We start from the raw sequence: 20,332 nt of genomic DNA on the forward strand, positions 1-20,332 counted from the left end.
CGTGTCACTTCTCTTGCAAACAGAGTCAGGGTATATGCAGCAGTTTGGGCCACCTGGCTCTTTGCGAACTGTGAAGACTATTTCTTCCTAACAAAGACAGCCGACTTCGCCAAACGGGGATGATTTAACAAAAGCTCATTTGCGAAAAAAGCACAATCGTTGCACGACTGTACCTAACCATAAACATCAATGCCTTTCTTAAAATCAATACACAGAAGTATATATTTTTAAACCTGCATATTTAGCTAAAAGAAATCCAGGTTAGCAGGTAATATTAACCAGGTGAAATTGTGTCATTTTGCGTTCATTGCACGCAGTCAGGGTATATGCAACAGTTTGGGCCGCCTGGCTCGTTGCGAACTAATTTGCCAGAATTTTACGTAATTATGATATAACACTGAAGGTTGTGCAATGTAACGGGAATAACGTTTTGTTTTCGAGATGATAGTTTCCAGATTCTACCATATTAATGACCTAAGGCTCGTGTTTCTGTGTGTTATAATTAAGTCTATGATTTGATAGAGCAGTCTGACTGAGCGATTGTAGGCACCAGCAGGCTCGTAAGCATTCATTCAAAATAGCACTTTCGTGCGTTTTGCCAGCAGCCCTTCGCAATGCATTGCGCTGTTTATGACTTCAAGCTGGTGTAAGATTAGGCTGGTGTAATGAATGTGAAATGGCTAGCTAGTTGGCCCGGGTGCGTGCTAATAGCGTTTCAAACGTCACTCGCTCTGAAACTTGGAGTAGTATTTTCCCTTCCTCTACATGGGTAACGCTGCTTCGAGGGTGGCTGTTGTCGATGTGTTCCTGGTTCGAGCCCAGGTAGGAGCGAGGAGAGGGACGGAAGCTATATTGCTACACTGGCAATACTAAAGTGCCTATAAGAACATCCAATAGTCAAAGGTATATGAAATACAAATCGTATAGAGAGAAATAGTCCTATAATAACTACAACCTAAAACATCTTACCTGGGAATATTGAAGACTCATGTTAAAAGGAACCACCAGCTTTCATATGTTCTCATGTTCTGAGCAAGGAACTTCAAGGTTAGCTTTTTTACATGGCACATATTGCACTTTTACTTTCTTCTCCAACACTTTGTTTTTGCATTATTTAAACCGAATTGAACATGTTTCATTATTTATTTGAGGCTAAATTGATTTTATTAATGTATTATATTAAGTTAAAATAAGTGTTCATTCAGTATTGTTGTAATTGTCATTATTACAAATAAATAAATAAAACAAAACCATTTTTATTTTATTTATTTTTTTAAAGCAGCCGATTAATTGGTATCGGCTTTTTTGGTCCTCCAATAAATCGGTATCGGCGTTGAAAAATCACAATCGGTCGACCTCTAATTGTTATAAGGATTACATGTCAGGAATTGTGAAAAACTGAGTTTAAATGTATTTGGCTAAGGTGTATGTAAACTTCCAACTTCAACTGTATATCAAAAGTTTGGGGTCACTTAGAAATGTCCTTGTTTTTGAAAGAAAAGCATTTTTTGTCCATTAAAATTACACCAAATTGATCAGAAATACAGTGCTAATGTTGTAAATGACTATTGTAGCTGAAACTGATCATTTTGTATGGAATATCTACATAGGTGTACAGAGGCCCATTATCAGCAACCATCACTCCTGTGTTCCAATGTCACGTTGTGTTAGCTAATCCAAGTTTAGAATTTTAAAAGGCTAATTGATCATTAGAAAACCCTTTTATAATTATGTTAGCACAGCTGAAAAACTGTTGTCCTCATTAAAGAAGGAATAAAACTAGTCTTCTTTAGACTAGTTGAGTATCTAGAGCATCAGCATTAATGGGTTCAATTACAGTCTCAAAATGGCCAGGAACAAAGCACTTTATTAGCACTGATGATTGGCTGAGAGAAATTGATGATAAAATGATTGTGGGGGCTTTCTTGTTAGACTTCAGTACAGCTTTTGACATTATTGATCATAGTCTGCTGCTGGAAAAACATATGTGTTATGGCTTTACACCCCCTGCTATAATGTGGATAAAGAGTTACTTGGCTAACAGAACACAGAGGGTGTTCTTTAATGGAAGCCTTTCAAACAAGTGTCTCCCAAGTCGCGCAGCGGTCTAAGACACTGCATCTCAGTGCAGCGTCATTACAGTCCCTGGTTTGAACCCAGGCTGTAACACATTGTAAATAAGAATGTGTTCTTAACTGACTTGCCTAGTTAAATAAAACGTGTGTATGGTGTTTAAATAAGATTATAAAGAGTCAATTGTGTGTGATGTCTGAATAGATAATGACCTGGCCAGTTTGCATGGTTGAGTGTCTATGTATGTAACATGAAGTGAGTATAGCCTTAATATGCAGGATGATAATTGTAATCTATAGTATAAACATCATAACTGCATTAAACATAATATTCATAGAAAAACAAATCCCTGCATTTCCATAGTAATTGACGTTTCACATTATTATGAAAGAGAAATTGCATTACTATAGACGGCTTCAATAAAGTACAAATGTACCCCAACAAGATGTTATTCCCCAATATCTTCCCATTGCTTGTTGTAAACATAGATGTACTGTAGACAAAGACAAACAAACAACAAACATATCAAATTATAGAAAGTTTTAGACAAGAGAGAGAGAGAAGGAGAGATTGAATCTTTTTGTAGTCAAAAAATTGAGTGAACAAATGTGAACGATGATGAAGGCCAGTGATGAAGATGCGACTTGCTGATGCCAGCCTGGCATTTTGAATCAATTTGGCATTGTCAAGATGGATGGCTGTATATTTTCATCTCACAGGAGAAAGCCACACCTTCGCCGTTGCAATCTCCAGGTTGAGACATTCCCACAGAAGTCCTGGGGTCACTGAAATGTGACACCTGATGAAAACTTGAATTGACTAAATTAATGTAACTATGTGAATTAAATTGTTGTGTTTGCTTTGTTTCAAGAGCTTATAAAGAGCTGCCCATTTTGATGTCTTATTGCATTGTATGTTTTCTGGTTGATGTATTTTTAAAGTGACTGGATTGAAATTGTATGTTAGGTTGACTGGTTATCAGGCACATTCCTGTTGTCTGGTCATACCATTCAAATTTCGTATGATTAGATTAGAGTCTGGGTGTGTTTTCCTGCCTTTTGTTTCACTATCAAAGTGCTACGAAATGTTAATTCAGGTTGGGGGTATGTTCACACTTGAATTTGGTTTAAGGGCAGTAAATTCACTCATACTTTGCGAACTTGCTACTAAGCTCCTGTGCGTATCAGACACACATGTATTTTTCTCTTAGATATTATTCTAAACTAAAGATGTGTAACATAGTAAATTACTATCAACTAAATAAGACAACTATGTTATTCTGTAATGTAACATGTATTTCATGTACACTGGAATTGCTTGTGTCAATTATTTTGTGACTAATACATTTTTTTAGTTGAATTTAGTAAATGCATTCCTTGTTTTAGAGAGTAATTCTTTGATTGACTACAGTATATGCCTATAATTTAGTAGGTCTATTGATAGTTGTTATACTTACACTATACACATAGCACATGCTTGGCTACCAACTTGACCTCCCTGAGCTGCTTGCCTCAATAAATGAATGCTAGAACATTGGTTGCCAGGATTAGCGATTTGTATCTAGCCTCTTAATAATTGCATAATGTTGCAAGATAGGCACATATTCATTATAGTCAAAATGAGTCGGTAATGCAATGATTCACTATCTTGCGAGATCCTCCTATTGCATTTATTCACATAATAATGGAGTCAGATTGATAAATGAGAAAGGCACGCTTATCCCTCTCCCTCGGTTGCATGGATACAGTCTTTTGCAACTCTTCTGTACAGGATACAGTCTTTTGCAACATTCCTTATCTCCTGGGGAAATTGATAATTAAGACCGAATATTGTCCCTTTGAGTTCCTTTCCCCTTCTTTTGATCAGCTCCTTTTGTTGGTAGTGATAACATTTTGCGTTGATAGGTCATTTCGAGCTCCAAGTCTGTGCACTCTGAAGCTGAGGAGGAGCCTAGAGTTTAGTCAGAGTGAAATTCTCACGCTCCATGGAAAGAACAAGCCACTCACAGCCAAGGTAAAAAACATTTTATTCAAACAGACTGTGTACTCAGGGAAAACAGGGTGATGAAGGAGTAGCTGTTGGACATACAAACCCGAAGCATGCTCTCTGGAGGAAGTTTCAAGACGGACTGCATGAAATCTCTGATTGTGACCTCTGGATTATTGGAAGCGTTTGGGAACTAGCATAGGTGTGATGAGGTATGATGCGGTAAGGTGATCAGGTGAGATGCAGAGCAGCAGTCTTTCTCTCTCTTTCTGGAGTAGGGTTAATGAATAAAGTAAAGTATAATATAGAGTGTTAAAGTGTTACGCCACTTACCTTACTGCCTTTTACTCCATCACAGTGACACCTGGACTTTCCGGTGCAGCTACACACCTGGGGACAAACGGGACAACAGTCAGTTTCACACACCCAACTCACTAAGTTGGCGTGAATACAGTATAACATGGAATGGCAACACTCCAGGTAAAACCCCTGACGTAACATTCAGCTGATGTTGATAGAACCTTGGTTCAATTTATGCTTCCTAGTGGAGAAAAAAGTGCTAAAGCGTTTCAAGTGTTTGGAAGTGTGCTTGTTACACTGATGACTGGTCTATGTTTACTCTGTATTTGAGAAAATCCTCTAACACATCCTCTAACAATTATCAACAGCACTATTGAGTAGACAGAAATTCAAAGGATTCCTCGCCAAACACGACATTCTACAGTACCCCGGCACGCACATTTGCATACTGTATTATATTCTGTTTGTCTTCCACTACTAGGGCTGGGAGTGCAAGTCATTGCGTGTGTGTTTGAGCTGATTATCCGCAGCTCTGTAAAGAACAACCAATCTTCACAATGCCTGGAGAGGCATTTAACCAGTCAATTTGCTATAATTATCCTATATTGTGAAATAATCCTATATTTAGCATCTTGAACACTCACGTTGAGTCAATAATCCTCTCACAACAAGGCGTACCCACAAACCCACCCAGAAACCCCAGTGGTTCCAGTTCTGCCATGCCCAGGATGCCATGTTGACCTGAAACGTGTCATAGCTCAGACCTTCTTATCTCAGGTGGGTACCTTCCTGAAGTAGGTCAGACACAACAAGAATGTATGATAATCTTGTATCAAGTTAGAGCTGCTGGTTTGATTTGCCTTGTTTTTCCTTGTTTCCCAAGGTAACAGAATCTCCTTTTGTTGACTGACTGTTGCGTGTTCCTAATGAATGAGATTGTCTGTGCCGGAAGAGAGACAGAGTTATCTGGGGAGATGTAGTGAGATAGACACTCTGTCCACAAGGATTGTTTGGGTTTCCGACAGATGGCAACACAAATGGAGCAGGGGTGGAGGGAGCAGGGGCATATTTAGTCATTTGGATGCTCCAGGCAGAGGGCAGTCTGAGGCCTCCTCCATCCCCTCCTATGTGCTCTTGCACAATTTTTTTATGTCATTTTTTGCATTTAAAAGACATGTAATTTAACAGTAAAAATGTATTACCTTTTAATATGGCAAGAACACAACCAGTCAGGATGTTTTCATCTGATTTTCATCTGTCAAACAAATCATTTCAAAAAGTACGTTACCTTTGTATGTTCATCCAAAATAATTTGCAAGTGGCTGAAACTATCTCACCGAATAAAGCATCTGTGCAAGCGAAACAGCTCCCCCTCTGGCTTACTATATGTAGCCCATGTATCTGATGCTGTCTGGACAAAAACAGTATGACATGCCAAACTTTTTTGGGCCAGACAGCATCAGATACATGGGCTACACATACTGTACATGTCCTCTGCATCTGCCTCATCGACGATGGCAGTATTATCAAATAAAAGTGCTGTTTGCAATCATATTGTGTGAAACAATGCACAGGAATGCTGTAAGCGTGAAAAAGTCCATTATTATGAACCAGTCTGTGAGTGATTAATGACACTTGTTTCTACTATTATGAGAAAATCTTGAATTATATTAATATCAATATTAAACACCGGATATGCATATGTATGTAAATAAATGATTGCTCTTTTATTAGATGGAGCCTCATTAACCTGGGCACAGTGGAAAGGCAAAACCTCCCTCACTCCCCATTTCCTTTGCAACTTTGAAGCGACCTGCAGATTTTGCTGCTCCTCAAGCGGAGAATGGGGGGCTCAAGCAACAACAACAAAAAAGATGACTAGTATTATTATCACGAGGCCCCTTGATGATGTGAGGCTGAGGCAATTGCCTCTTCTGCCTAATGTTAAGTCCGCTACTGTGGGAGGGAGACAACGAGACAGACAAGGTCCTATCTATTGTAGACAAACACGCACAAAATCTCTTTCTCCCACACATGAGCACACACACACACAAACACATACACAGACACACGCACACACACAAACACATGCAGACATAAACAATTGTCAAACTTTTAAAAAGATCAACAAAATAATGTATTGTATAGTGGTTTTACATTTTTATACTAACCATGTAAATAATATGATCATAGCAGAGGGATAGCAATGTTGGTGTCAAAAAACTGTGCAAGTGGGGAGGTGTGTGGAGCACTGTGTGCGTGTGTGTGCATCAGACTGTGTGAATTTGAATGATGTTATCGCCCTGGCAAAATCGCGGGCCCTGTGTGAAGGCTATGGCTCCACAGTCCCCTGATAACACATCATCAGACAGAGACCTGCACACACCTGGGGCATGCAGGAGAGAGAGAGAGAGAGAGAGAGAGAGAGAGGCGGGAGGGGAAAGAGAGGAGGAAAGAGAGTGGAGATGGAGGCAACATGAGGTGACAGGAAGAGAAGAGGAATCTGGAGTGAAAGAATGAAGAACAAAGTCGAAAAAGAAGAGGAGAGAGAAAGAGATTAAGGATGGACACAGGGATAGAGACAAAGACAGCATGTAGACCTAAATTACTCTGTTCTCACAAAGATTAACACTAGTTACCAGGGAAAACTGTAAAAAAGGACTGTGAGCGGTCATGGACACTTATATCATAGTTGTCATAATCTAATAATATATTAAGACATTTTGAAAAGTCAATGAGTATGTGTCTATTTATCAGTAACGAAACACAGTTTAGAGGAGTTGCATTTCACTATGGTTTCATCACGGTGGGGTGTGGGGTATAAGGGGTGAGGTGAGGTGGGGAGAGATCTGGAGATGTATATTCTGAAAATGACAGACCATCCGTCACCAGCATGCTGGCTTGCCCATCTGTGAACACGGACATATAGCGTTTCTCCTTGTTTTGGAATCCGTTGCATTTTCTACAGGCTTTGATGTTCCGCCACCATGGGTTTGAAAAGTGTTTTCTGTTCTCCGGTATTCTTGGAGAATACAGTGTTTTCTAATCTTCTCCATCTCTTGAGAGCGCCACATGCCTACAGTATATTTGTACCCACTTTAGGTTGGTTGGAGTGGAAGGCTGCTGGCGTTGGCTTGCTCAGGTTTGGATGAGGTGTGTGTGTGTGTGTGTGTGTGTGTAAGGGTTTGTGGTCAGATTACTGAGCCTGTTAAAGCCTATAGGCAAAGCACCGATTCACTATTGTGATTTATTAGACAAAAGGGAAATATTGAAAAGGTGGTCAGGAAATGTGTTTACAGTGATTCCACATTATTCTTCTCTTTACACTACTGAGTGGTGGTGTTAAAATCTGCTTCCTAAATGGCACCCTATTCCCTATATAGTGCATTACTTTCAACCAGGGCCCATAGGGCTCTTATCAAAAGTAATGCACTATGCAAAGAATAGGTTGCCATTTCCTTGCCAGAAGCCTGCCAATATCCTCTGTAACAGTGAACTTCCTCAACCTCAGTGCTTACCTTCTTACTTGTCAACCTCTCTCACCCCTTCCTTCACCTCTCCCCCTTCTCTCGTCCACTCTCAACCTCTCACCTTAGCAAGCACATACTGGCTCTGTTCTTATCTCACACATCATAGTTGCCATAATCTAATAATATATTAAGACATTTTGAAAAGTCAATGAGTATGTGTCTATATATCAGTAACGAAACACAGTTTAGAGGAGTTGCATTTCACTATGGTTTCATTTCAAATGACAACCTATTCTTTATATAGTGCATTACTTTTGATGTTGAAAGTAATGCACTATATAGGGAATAGGGTGCCATTTAGGATGCAGATTGTGTTCTTAACTGACTAGCTTAGTTAAATAAAGGTTAAATAAAAATAAATAAATAATACTTGAACCTGACCCCATTTCATTCTAATATTGATCCCCCTCCCCCATCTCTCTATCTTTCTCAATATCAATTTAAGGGCTTTATTGGCATGGGAAACATATGTTTACATTGCCAAAGCAAGTTAAATAGATAATAAACAAAAGTGAAATAAACAATAAAAAATGTACAGTAAACATTACTCACAAAAGTTCCAAAAGAACAAAGACATTTAAAATGTCTTATACATTACATTACGTCATTTAGCAGACGCTCTTATCCAGAGCGACTTACAAATTGGTGCATTCACCTTATGATATCCAGTGGAACAACCACTTTACAATAGTACATCTATATCTTTTTTTTATGGGGGGGGTTAGAAGGATTACTTTATCCTATCCCAGGTATTACTTAAAGAGGTGGGGTTTCAGGTGTCTCCGGAAGGAGATTATGTCTATATACAGTGTTGTAATGATGTGCAAATAGTTAAAGTACAAAAGGGAAAATAAATAAACATAACTTCACACTGTGGTATTTCACCCAATAGATATGGGAGTTTATCAAAAACTCTCTCTCTCCCTAATCCCTCCATGCCTTTATACTGTCTCACTCTCTCTCACCCGGTCTCTCTCTTCTCTTGTCTCACTCCCTTTCTTACCCTGTCTCTCCCCTGGCTCAATGTTGTCTCACTCTCTCGTCCCATCTCTCGTGTCCTGGCTCAGTCCTGCGCACAATTGGTTGGGGGGGGGGGCTTTACTTGCCTCATCGCGCTGTAGTGACTCCTTGTGGCGGGCCGGGCGCCTGCAAGCTAACTGATAACTTTGGTAGTCAGTTGACAATGCTTCCTCTGACACATTGGTGCAGCTGGCTTCCGGGTTAAGTGGGCAGGTGTTAAGAAGCTCTGTTTGGCGGTTCATGTTTCGGAGGACGCATGACTCGGCCTTCGACTCTCCCGAGCCTGTTGGCGAGTTGCAGCGAAAAAAAGTCATAAGACGTGTATGATATTGGTATGGTTGCATTGGATGGCAGAAAAACAAAAAATGTCTGACTGACTATCTAAAAGAGAAGACACTGAATTATTAGCTAGATTAATTATAATTGTAATGCACTGTTCCTCACTCTTGTGCATCCTGGCTTTAGTCTAGCTTGGAAGATCTTGCTGGGGGACTTCATTAGTTATGTGGAGGGATCAGGAAGGGAGACAGGGAACGTTAGAAGTGTGAAGCTTAAATCGGGCGGCATCGGAGGATTCATGGCAGCAAGCTTGCATACTTGAACCAGGCCCAAGTCGTGAGCCTCAATGAACAGAAAATATCACAACAACACCTTACTTTGTCTCGTTTTCCCAGGGCATGCCTGAGCTGGGACAGACCTGTCCCACTCATGGTGGCAGTAGGCAGCCCCTGGTCCAGTAGGCAGCCCCCGGGGAGCTCTATGCATAGATATTTAATCTAGTCATTGAATTTCTATGGCTCTGTGTGTGGGAGAGAGTGATCGAGCAGTCCTATATCTGTCCACTGATGCTGATCTGAGCTAATCAAACAGAACAGCTACACACATTCACACTTAGACTAGCTGTAGTGTGTGAGCGCATGGTTCCCTGACTCTAGAGTTTCAAAACAGTACATATTCTTCTACTGTTTCATCCTCACTGCCTCCCTCAACAAGCCAGGCGGGCAGATTGCCTCCCCTACTGAGAGAGCAGGATGGAAGATAGGCCTACTGGCCTATTCTAATGTGACAATGTGCTGTTGTTATTGTAGCAACCTTAATCCAACACCTAGTGACAGTCGCTGGACCCGTCCTCGAGTCCCTAAATTTGTTACATTATGATTAAGGGGTAGAGCAGGGGTGAGTTTCCCAGATGCCTTGTAGCGAACTCAGGACATTGTTTTTATTGACAAACCAGCCACACAGCCGTGAGAGAGGGACAACTATAAAAACTATTTTGTTTGTCAATCTGTTGCTGTTCTGCTAGTGGAATGGGTCTGGGGCGTCCAGAGAAATAGATGACCACAATCGCTAAAAAGGCTTTCGGGAAACCCACCCCAGGTCAGTAAAGCAGTGATCGGCAACAAGGGATTGTCTCTGTTCCCTGAGGGTGATTCCCAGCGGGCAAAACAGGTTGAAATGATGGCGTCATTTCAGTTTGCCCAGATAGGCCCGTGTGGCACATGGAGATATGTGAAACTTGCTCCTCAGCATTAAGTGTACACATTTTCGCCACTCAATTGCAAGTTTTTGTGTAGCGAGACCGGTAGAGATGCTTGAGGGAGGACGGTCAAAGTGTGTTTGTGAATAAGAGGTCCTGGGTTCGAGCCAGGTATGCTCCAAAACGAGAGGAAGTGGTACTCGCTAAGCAAGCAGGGTGACGTCCTTTACACCCGCTGGGATAACTGCAGAGAATGGAAATTGGTATTTTATGCTCACAACCCAAACCCAACAAGACACACACACACACACACACAACACCCTGAGGGGTTGAAAGCAATGGGTCAGCCGCAGTTCAGCACCACCGGAGCAATTGTACGGGGTCAAGTGCCTTGCTCAAGGAAACAACGGCAGTGGTGTCTAGGACGCTGCCAGCTCACTACTCACCAGATTTTTCTAGTCAGATTTGAGATTCAAACTAGCAACCCTCCTTCTCTAACCGCTACACTACCTGTGTTAGGCCTCATGCATGGTTAAGGAGTACCCAACGACTGTGTGTCACTGAGCAGAAACAAGAATGAACTGAGAAGAGGCCACATAGCATAGCAGTTTTGTCCCAGAGTTCCTGAGTACCTCTCTTGTGTGTGTGACTGGGATTTAAACCAATACCGCTATAATCCCTGAGGACTAATGTAGGGGGTGTAGGGGTTGGTGAGGTCGGCCGAGGGGGGGAAATGGAGGGGGTTGGAGGGGTTTGAGGGGGTCCCCATGCAAGGATGTCTGCGGTGCTGGGAACAGCACCCTCTGACCACCCGCTTTCCCCCGCCTCACTCCACCATCCCCCACCAGTGGGTGACTTCCTGGCGGATCGGCGTGCCTGTGGCTCTCTCTCATTCTGCTCGGGGTGTGAAACCACGCAGAAGACAAACAGGTCGGGATCCAAGCTGCCCATCGAAAGCCCCCGGGGTGGGACAGTGGTGGAGCTCTGGGCGCTTTGGTCTGAATAGGGGGGCACTCTGAAACAACAAAGCAACAGCACAAAGGGCTGAATAGGAAGACTAAAACAACATGGGTTGTGGCTGTGGCTTGTGGGATGTAGGGATGTGGGACTGACCAGGACCTGAGCTCTCTGTCTGTATGTCTGTATGTCTGTCTGGAGCAGAGCTCTGTCTGTCTGTACTTTGTCCGTCTGTCCATCTGTCACCACTGCAAATCACCACTGGCTGTGGAGACTCAACTTGTTCAATACATATAAATCAAAAGTGGTGCTACCATATCAAACACTTTGGATGCACCTAAGAATTTCTGACTAAAGAGGTTCATGCAAACAGTACTAACATCAATGCATAGCCCGGTCCATGACAAAAGAGCACATACCTGTGCAGAAACTAATGTAAACCTCACAATCTGGCAATCTGATTTAATTTGAAACTTCAACAATGTGTGTTATAAGGAGGCAATTATTTTTAGGAGGCAATGCATAAATAGTTGCCTCCTTATAACACACATTGTTAAAGAAACGTTTCTGCCAGAGTGTCTTGTTGAGACCGAGCGCGTTCTAGATAAATGGTTGAACTGATTCCTGTCTCCAGTCTCATCATTATTGAATTGTTATAAAGACGTGGTTATAAAACCCACAAACTATTCTGTCCAGAAGAAGTTGGTTTTACATGTTCAAAATTTTTTATTTTCCATGGTACAGTCTAGGCTTATGTGAGCACAGTGTATTGCTAGCAGAGGCAAGTGCATAGTTGAGCTAGCAAGGAGAAAGTTAGCATGGTGATAGATGGCAGAAAGGAATTTGAGACGGACGTTGGAGCGGGAAAACAATGTGATGGAACAGTGGTAAAGAACTTTGTAATTAAAAGCTTACATAGGTATTTATCTTGTCCAGCTGGGATGGGCAGTGTGCAGTGCAGTGGCGATTGCGTCGTCCGTGGATCTGTTAGAGCGATATGCGAATTGTAGTGGGTCTAGGGTGTCGGATAAGTTAGTTCAGTCACTTTCCCTTTATTGGGTACAAGAACAATGGTGGAATCAAGTGGGGACAACAGAGTGGGATATGAATAGATTAAATATGTCTGTTAACATTCCAGCCAGCTCTGCACATGCTCTGAGGATGCAGCTTTGGATGCCATCTGGGCCAGCAGTCTTTCAAGGGTTAACACGCTTACATGACTTACTCACGTCGGCCATGGAGAACTAGAGCAAACAGACCTCGTGAGCGTCGGGAGCCCGGGTCGGTGACATGATGTAGTTTTCCTCGAAGCGGGCAAAGGTGTTTCGCTTGTCCGGGAGTCAGGAGTTGGTGTCGGCAATGTGGCTGGCTTTCCATTTATAATCCGTGATTGTCTGGAGTCCCTGCTACATGTGTATGAGCCGTTGAATTGCAACACAACACTTTGTCCCTGTACTGTCGTGTTGCCTCTTTGATGCTGCAATCTATCCACGTTTTTTTGTTTGGATATGTTCTAATCATCACAGTGGGAACAACATCCTCTATGTACTTCCTGATGAACCCAGTCATCAAGTCAGTGTATAGGTCTATAATATTCTCAAAGGCGACCTGGAACATTCCCCAGTCCACATGTTTAAAACAACCTTGAAACATAGATTATGATTGATTATTTAAGATATTCTTTGAAGAGGTAGGTTTCAAGTGCTGTCGGAAGATGGACAGGGACTCTGCTGTCCTAGCTTCAGGGGGAAGCTGGTTCTACAGGGGTGAGAGGGCCAAGAGACCAGAGGTGGCAGAACAGAGTGTTCAGGTTGGGGTGTAGGGTTTGAGCATAACCTGAAGGTAGGGAGAGGCAGTACCTCTTGCTGCTCCGTAGTCTCTGCTCCATGGTCTTGTAGTGGATGCGAGCCTCGACCGGAAGCCAGTGGAGTGTGCGGAGCAGCTGGGTGACATGGGAGAACTTGGGAAGGTTGAAAACCAGGGTAAGTTGCAGGGGTTTGATGCCACAAGCAGGGAGCCCAGCCAACAACAAGTTGCAGTAGTCCAGACGGGAGACAACAAGTGCCTGGATTAGGACATGCTGTGTGAGGTAGGGTCGTACTCTACTGCTGTTGTAGAGCATGAACCTGCAGGAGCTTGTCACTGCTTTGAATTTGGCAGAGAACAACATGGTGTTGTCCAGGGTCACGCCAAGGTTCTTTGCACCCAGGGAGGGCAACACTGGAGTTGTCAACTGTGATGGAGAGATTTTTGAGCAGGCAGGTGGTGGGCCATCATCCAAGCTGAAATACACGCCTTCGCTGCCATTACAGCCTCCACTCTTCTGGGAAGGCTCGCAGTCGGCCTTCCAATTCATCCCAAAGGGGTTCGATGAGGTTGAGGTCAGGGCTCTGTGCAGGCCAGGCGAGTTCTTCCACACCGATCTCAACAAACCATTTCTGTATGGACCTCGCTTTGTACATGGGGGCATTGTCATGCTTTAACAGAAAAGGGCTTTCCCCAAACTGTTGCCACAAAGTTGGATGCACAGAATCATCAAGAATGTCATTGTATGCTGTACCGTTAAAATGTCCCTTCACTGGAACTAAGGGGCCTAGCCCAAGACCGTTATTCCTCCTCCACCAAACTTTACATTTGGCACTATGCATTGTGGCAGGTAGCATTCTCCTGGCATCCGCCAAACCCAGATTTGTCCACACTTAACCTTTCCTGAAACAAGTCACATATACCCGGAGAGAGCCATGATTTCGTAAAACAGAGTATGTTACCATTCTTGTGAATGTTAGCGAGTAATATATTCAGAAGCAGTGTATGGTATGCACTCCGTCTGTCTGACTAGGGCCCCACTCCAATCTTTTCTCCAGTGTCTGTGTTTTGGTGCAGCTCCCGGGATAAATAGAGCTGTCTCGGGAAGTTCAAACAAAGGATCCATGTCAGGGAAGTCCAATTTCTGCTCGAATTTCTGGTAAGTGACCGTCAATCTAATAACCAAAAATTATTTCCGTCTGTAGGTAATGATACAATATATGCTCAGAACGTTTCTTGTAAGAAATAAGACAAAAAAAGAAACTAAATACTGCAAAATTGGCTAGGAGCTAGAAACTGGGCGAAGTGTCTGTCGAGGAACATGTTGCCGCTGTGGCAAAGTGGGATATCAGGTGTCTAGTGTTGCAGGGTATACCGAAACATCAGTACTTGTTCGATACTAGAACATAAAAAACTATTTTGTACTAGAATTTGTTTTACTTTCGGGACTTCTGTAAAATGTGTCTCACGTCGTATACTGACTTGGAGGATGAAGTCTGTTTATCAGAGCAGCCGATATCCACTTTAGTACGAGCGCACCATGCATTTCTCTTGCCTGCTCTAATTACTCATTGCCAGAGCTAGCTCTCTAGTGTGGAGCTAACATGATGCAGCCCAGACGCCCAGTGCAGGAACCACTGCACTGGGAGTCTGGGCTGCATAAAAGTTAACACACTTGAATAATGCAACACGGCATGTAGAAATGTTAATTACAGTTAATTACTGTTTGCAAAACGATATCCATGAAGGCTAGAACACTTTACAATGCAAGAAGATACAGTTAGCTTCCAGATTTATATGCTAACTTTCCTTGCTAGCTTACAGCTGAAGCTAACATCAATGCACTAAGCTAGTACTTTGATTGTGATAATATGCAAACCATAACACAAATTATGCTGATTTTCACAACTTTATTTATTCACTTAATCATCTCCCTCACGCAGAGATACTGAAGAAAAGCATATCTGCCTCACGTCTCCTTCAACCAACTGACTCTGTGCAAAGCTCATGAAATACATCATTACTGGGTTAAAGAGACAGCGCACACTTTTATAAAAGAAGAGGCTTCTACTTCTACTCAAATGTTGATCGGTACAATAACATAAGTGCCAAAATGTAAGAGAAACAGATTGTTTGTCATCTGCAGCCCCAAGAAATCAACAAAAACAACCGCAATAACTCAAAGCTTGAACACACTCCTATAGAATAATCGGCACCTGTATTGTGAATAAGCCCAGGCCACATCTTGATTTACCATTCAAATAAAGTTTTACCATTAAATGTGATACTCCGTGTGTAACGTCCATTTTATAGTTTACTCCGCTACTTGAGTCTCTCCGTTCTCGCTCTCGCCATGCCGCTTTCCTCACAGGCCTAGCCCTGGCCCCTTGTCAATCAAGGAGTGCATTTGTTGTTGCTTGACCACGAGTCTGCATGGTCAATGCAGCACATGCAACAATGTTGATGATTACGATGCCGTTTCCACTTTGCTTCTTAATATAATTCCACAATCATTTTGTAATTACATTATTCATTTGTGTTCCTTACATCTGCAAACAGCTAGTTTGTCTTTTTTTAGGAAGTTGTGGCTAAGTTGAGTCAGAGCAAACGTAGCTATACAGCCTGATGGTGTAGGCCTAAATCTACATGTTGTGCAACAGTATCTTCTAAATCAAAGAAGGAAAGGCGAAGCGTGAATATATTAGCTACATGAAGTAGCTAAGAGTAAACATTTAATGTAGCTAAAGATTATAGGGTCTCCTAGAAAAAAACTTACCAACACTTTGGTTCCTACACTGTCTCAATATCTCCACCATGGTATTTTCATTAATTGTCATGTCAAATAACACTGTATTCAAAATGCCCACTATTATCTTCTTACTATAGAATTAGAACAATAATTTGTCTTCCATGATTCCAACAGTTCACCCAAGTGTTTTGATCTAAATCGCAACATTTGGTTATAAATCAAGCCTATATACTTGGCCCATATGATGCAGCCCTACATGGCGGTGTGAAAATAATCTCAAATGAATGCAGGAAATGCAGAAATTCATGAAAATGCTGAAACTTATTTTGGGTTGAAGTTTCATTGAAAAGTATAAAACAATAAGAATGGAGAGAGACCCATTGAAATCACGTCTTTGAATGTATATGTTGCCACCCTAGGGTCACGCTGTCACGTTCTGACCAGTAAAGGGGTTATTTGTTATTATAGTTTGGTCAGGACTTGGCAGGAGGTATTTGTTTTATGTGGTTCGGGGTTTGTTAGTATATGTGTTTATGTAGAGGGGTGTTTGGTTAGAGTATTCCGGGGTTTTTGGGTTATGTTATTTATTTTGTATTTCTATGTTCTGTCTATGTTGTGCATTTCTTTGTTGGCCTGGTATGGCTCTCAATCAGGAACAGCTGTACATCGTTGTTGCTGATTGAGAGTCATATTTAGGTAGCCTGATTTCACCTGTCCCTTTGTGGGAAGTTGTAGTTGCATAGCTGTGTGTTTAGCCTGCAATCCTGTTTGTTCGATCGTTTTCTTGTTTTGTCATTTGTGTTCTAATAAAAGTCACTATGAGCACTCAACCCGCTGTGCCTTGGTCCACTACGTACGACGACCGTTACACACGCACTACCCATAAAGGACATTTTGATCTTTTATTATTCAAAAAACATCAAATACCATCAAATACCGTCATATCATAAAAATACGTTTTGGTGACGTTTTGGTATTGAGTATCGTGATGGTATCAACTATTGTGATACTAAACCTTGTACCGGTATCGAAGTCAAAATTCTAGTATAAGATTGCAGGAACAAAAAGAGCTCAGAGAAAATGTCAAAGACTGAAAAAAAGAAAGAGATTCCAACAAAAGAAAAAGAGACATGTTCATGCTGTTGAGCAAGAGAACGCAGAGATGAGTGACTCATTAGACGAGGAAGTCACACTGAATATATTGACTGTTGCTGGGGGCACACATGGGTACTATGTCTCTCCCTTGCTAGAGGGGCAACCAGTGCATATGGAGATTGACATAGCGGTAGCTGTGTTATTATAATTGTTTTACTTTTTCTCTCTGCATTGTTGGGAAGGGCCAGTAACATTTCAGTCTTAGTCTACACCTGTTGTTTACAAAGTATATGACAAATACCATTTTATTTTATCTCTTGTGTCAGGCACAGTCTATTAAAAGACACTGAAACACCTTCCACTTCAGCCAGCACACATTGTGTTAAAGACTTACACAGGTGAATCTGTCGCCATGAGAGGCATCACTGAGGTCACAGTTCAGTTAAACGGACAAACTGAAAAGTTGCCACTACATCACTGCTGGGGCGTTCGTTGTTGGAGGGAGGGTAGACCTGTGTCTCCAATTTTAAAGAAACATTGAGAAGTCTTTAACGGAGAGATGGGTAGTATGAAATACATTAATGTGAAGCTTGGCATTACACCAGACAGCAAACCAAAGTTTCTGAAAAAATGACCGGTACCTTATGCTTTCAGACCAAAAGTTGAGGCTGACTTGGATGCTTTAGTCAAGAACAAAGTACTGGAGCCAGTCAGCGTGAGTGAATGGGAAACACCTATAGTATCAGTCCTTGAGAAGGATGGTGGAATCAGGATATGTGAAGACTTTAAAGTCACAGTTAACCCTGTGTTGTCCGCTGAGCAGTATCCGCTACCACACAACAACCTTTTCACAAGTTTAGATGGAGGTCAAAAGTTCAGAAATATCGACCTCTGCCAAGCTTACTTGCAGATGCATGTGGATTAAAATTCAAAGGAGCTGCTGACCATCGTGACACACAAGAGGCTCTTCAGGTAATGTTGTCTACCATTTGCAATCACAAGTGTGCCAACCCTATTCCAGTGGGTGATGGACCAGATCTTGAGTGGATTGCCAGGAGTACAATGCTACCTGGATGACATCCTCCTTACTGGAAAAGACAAAGAGAACTATCTCCAGAACTTGGATACGACCTTACAGAGATTGAAGGACTGTGGACCGCAAGTTCGTAAAGACAAATGTGCATTCTTCCAATCATTGGTTGAATACCTCAGACAAGTCATCGATGCCACAGGCCTTCACAAGGATCTGTTCACGGTCAAGGCTATCTTGGACACCCCAACAGAATGTGAGCCAACTAAATTCTTTCCTGGGATCACTGAACTACTATGGATGCTTTATTCCGAGCTTAGCAAAAACTGGAGATGCTGCATTAGTTGCTTTGTCAAGACAAAATATGTAAATGAACTGAACAATGCGAGGAAGCATTTGTGAAAACCAAGGAACCACTACTGAAATCTGAGGCACTGACACACTTCGACTTGTCATTGCCCATCTGACTAGCATGTGATGCTAGTCCATATGGTATGGGAGCAGTTGTGTCCCATATCATGCCATTCAATGAAGAGAAGCCGATCGCTTACGCATCGAGGACATTGAACAAAACAGAAAGTAACTATGCACAGATAGAACAAGAAGCCCTAGGCATAGTTTTTTGGGTAAATGCGTTTCACCAGTATCTATATGGAAGGAAGTTCATCCTTCTTACAGACAATCATCCGCTAACGAGCATACTGGGATTCCGTCACTTGATGCAAGCAGAATGGAAAGGTGAGCTTTGTTGTTGTCAGAACTGCACTGCAAAGCAGATGGACTTTCTAGGTTGCCACTACCTGTGGTCAAGCTGGAGCCATGCCACGTTGACATCTTCTACTTCAGACAAGTGGAAAACACACCACTCACTTCAACACAAATGTGGAGAAACACCAGAGACGAACCGGTGTTATCTGAAGTGATGGAACATCAAAGGTAAAGACAATGCTTCAGAACAGAAACATTACCCTTCAAGGAGAACTGAGCTGTCAGTACAGACTGGTTGTTTGCTGTGGGGAGGAGAGTAATCATTCCACCTTCGCTGAGGAAACCAGTGTTGCAACAGCAACACTCAGGTCATTGTGGAATGGTTCACATGAATGAAATCACACAGAGCTACTTCTGGTGACCTGGATTGGATGGAAGCATTGAGTTGAAAGCGAAAACAAGTTCCTCATGTCAGAAGATTTGCATGGCAACGCATACACATCAACTTCCCAGGTCGATTCGACGACATAATGTTTCTTGTGGCCGTGGACGCTCATAGCAAGTGGCCAGAGGTTGCCATCATGAGAAGCTTGGGGAGGTGTTTAGTCGGTTTGGATAGCTACACCAATTCATTAGCAACAACGGACCACAGCTAGTGTCCCAAGAAATGGCTACGTCCCTACAGGTGAATGGCGTAGAGCACATCAGGTCTACACCGTATCATCAATCTACCAACGGGCTGGCGGCGAGGTTTGTACAGACCATGCTTTTGTACAGAACATGCTTTAAAAGCATCTCAGGGTCAAGCTTAACAGCTTCCTGCTATCATACAGGCTTCGCCTGCATTGCTACTCATAACGGAGAGCTACTCACAAGCTTTGACCTACTCAAACCTCAGAATGCAAAGGAGACAGTGCAACGTCAACAGGAGAGTCAAGTCAAACATTGTGAACTGTGAGTCAGGTTACTCTAGGAGAGATAGGCAGGCACCTAGATGCTTGGACTTGTATAACACAGATTGATGATATATATATATATATATATATATTTTTTTTTTTACTTTTATTTAACTAGGCAGTTAAGAACAAATTCTTATTTTCAATGACGGCCTAGGAACAGTGGGTTAACTGCCTTGTTCAGGGGCAGAATGACAGATTTGCATCTTGTCAGCTCGGGGATTCAATCTTGCAACCTTTTGGTTACTAGTCCAACACTCTAACCACTAGCCTACGCTGCCGCCTTTATAAGGAGGTTTACAATATGTTTTAAATAGATCTGAGCTTTTTACACCACATAAATGTGGTAACACTTGGTAACACCTTTGTGAAACCAGTCATAACACCTTTATGAGTGTTGCAGTATCATTCTTAACAGCCTTCCTAACACATTTGTTCAACATCCTTTATAAGGAGTTTTCAAAATAAAAGTCCCCGTATTTATCCATTATACAATGGAAATGTGTATTTTTACTGTCACAGTACCCAAACTCCTGACACACTATTCACACAGGCTGGAAGCAGCACAGGTCCAGCCTTACAGCATTACCTTGTAACAGTTAAGGGGTTAAATACCTTGCTCAAGGTCACAATGGCAGTAGAGGA

At 42.1% G+C, this 20,332-nt stretch overlaps 1 protein-coding gene across 1 annotated transcript in view; it reads right to left on the reverse strand.

The window, feature by feature from the left end:
• Positions 1 to 20,332, reverse strand: part of LOC123724084 (collagen alpha-5(IV) chain-like) — a 72,201-nt gene that overhangs the window by 35,453 nt on the left and 16,416 nt on the right. The window contains exon 2 of the mRNA XM_045686999.1: positions 4,393 to 4,449. Coding sequence (XP_045542955.1) covers positions 4,393 to 4,449 — 57 coding nt within the window. The remainder of the gene's footprint in view (positions 1 to 4,392; positions 4,450 to 20,332) is intronic.

This window comes from Salmo salar, chromosome ssa09 (assembly GCF_905237065.1).
Source record: "Salmo salar chromosome ssa09, Ssal_v3.1, whole genome shotgun sequence".
Lineage (NCBI taxonomy): Eukaryota > Metazoa > Chordata > Actinopteri > Salmoniformes > Salmonidae > Salmo > Salmo salar.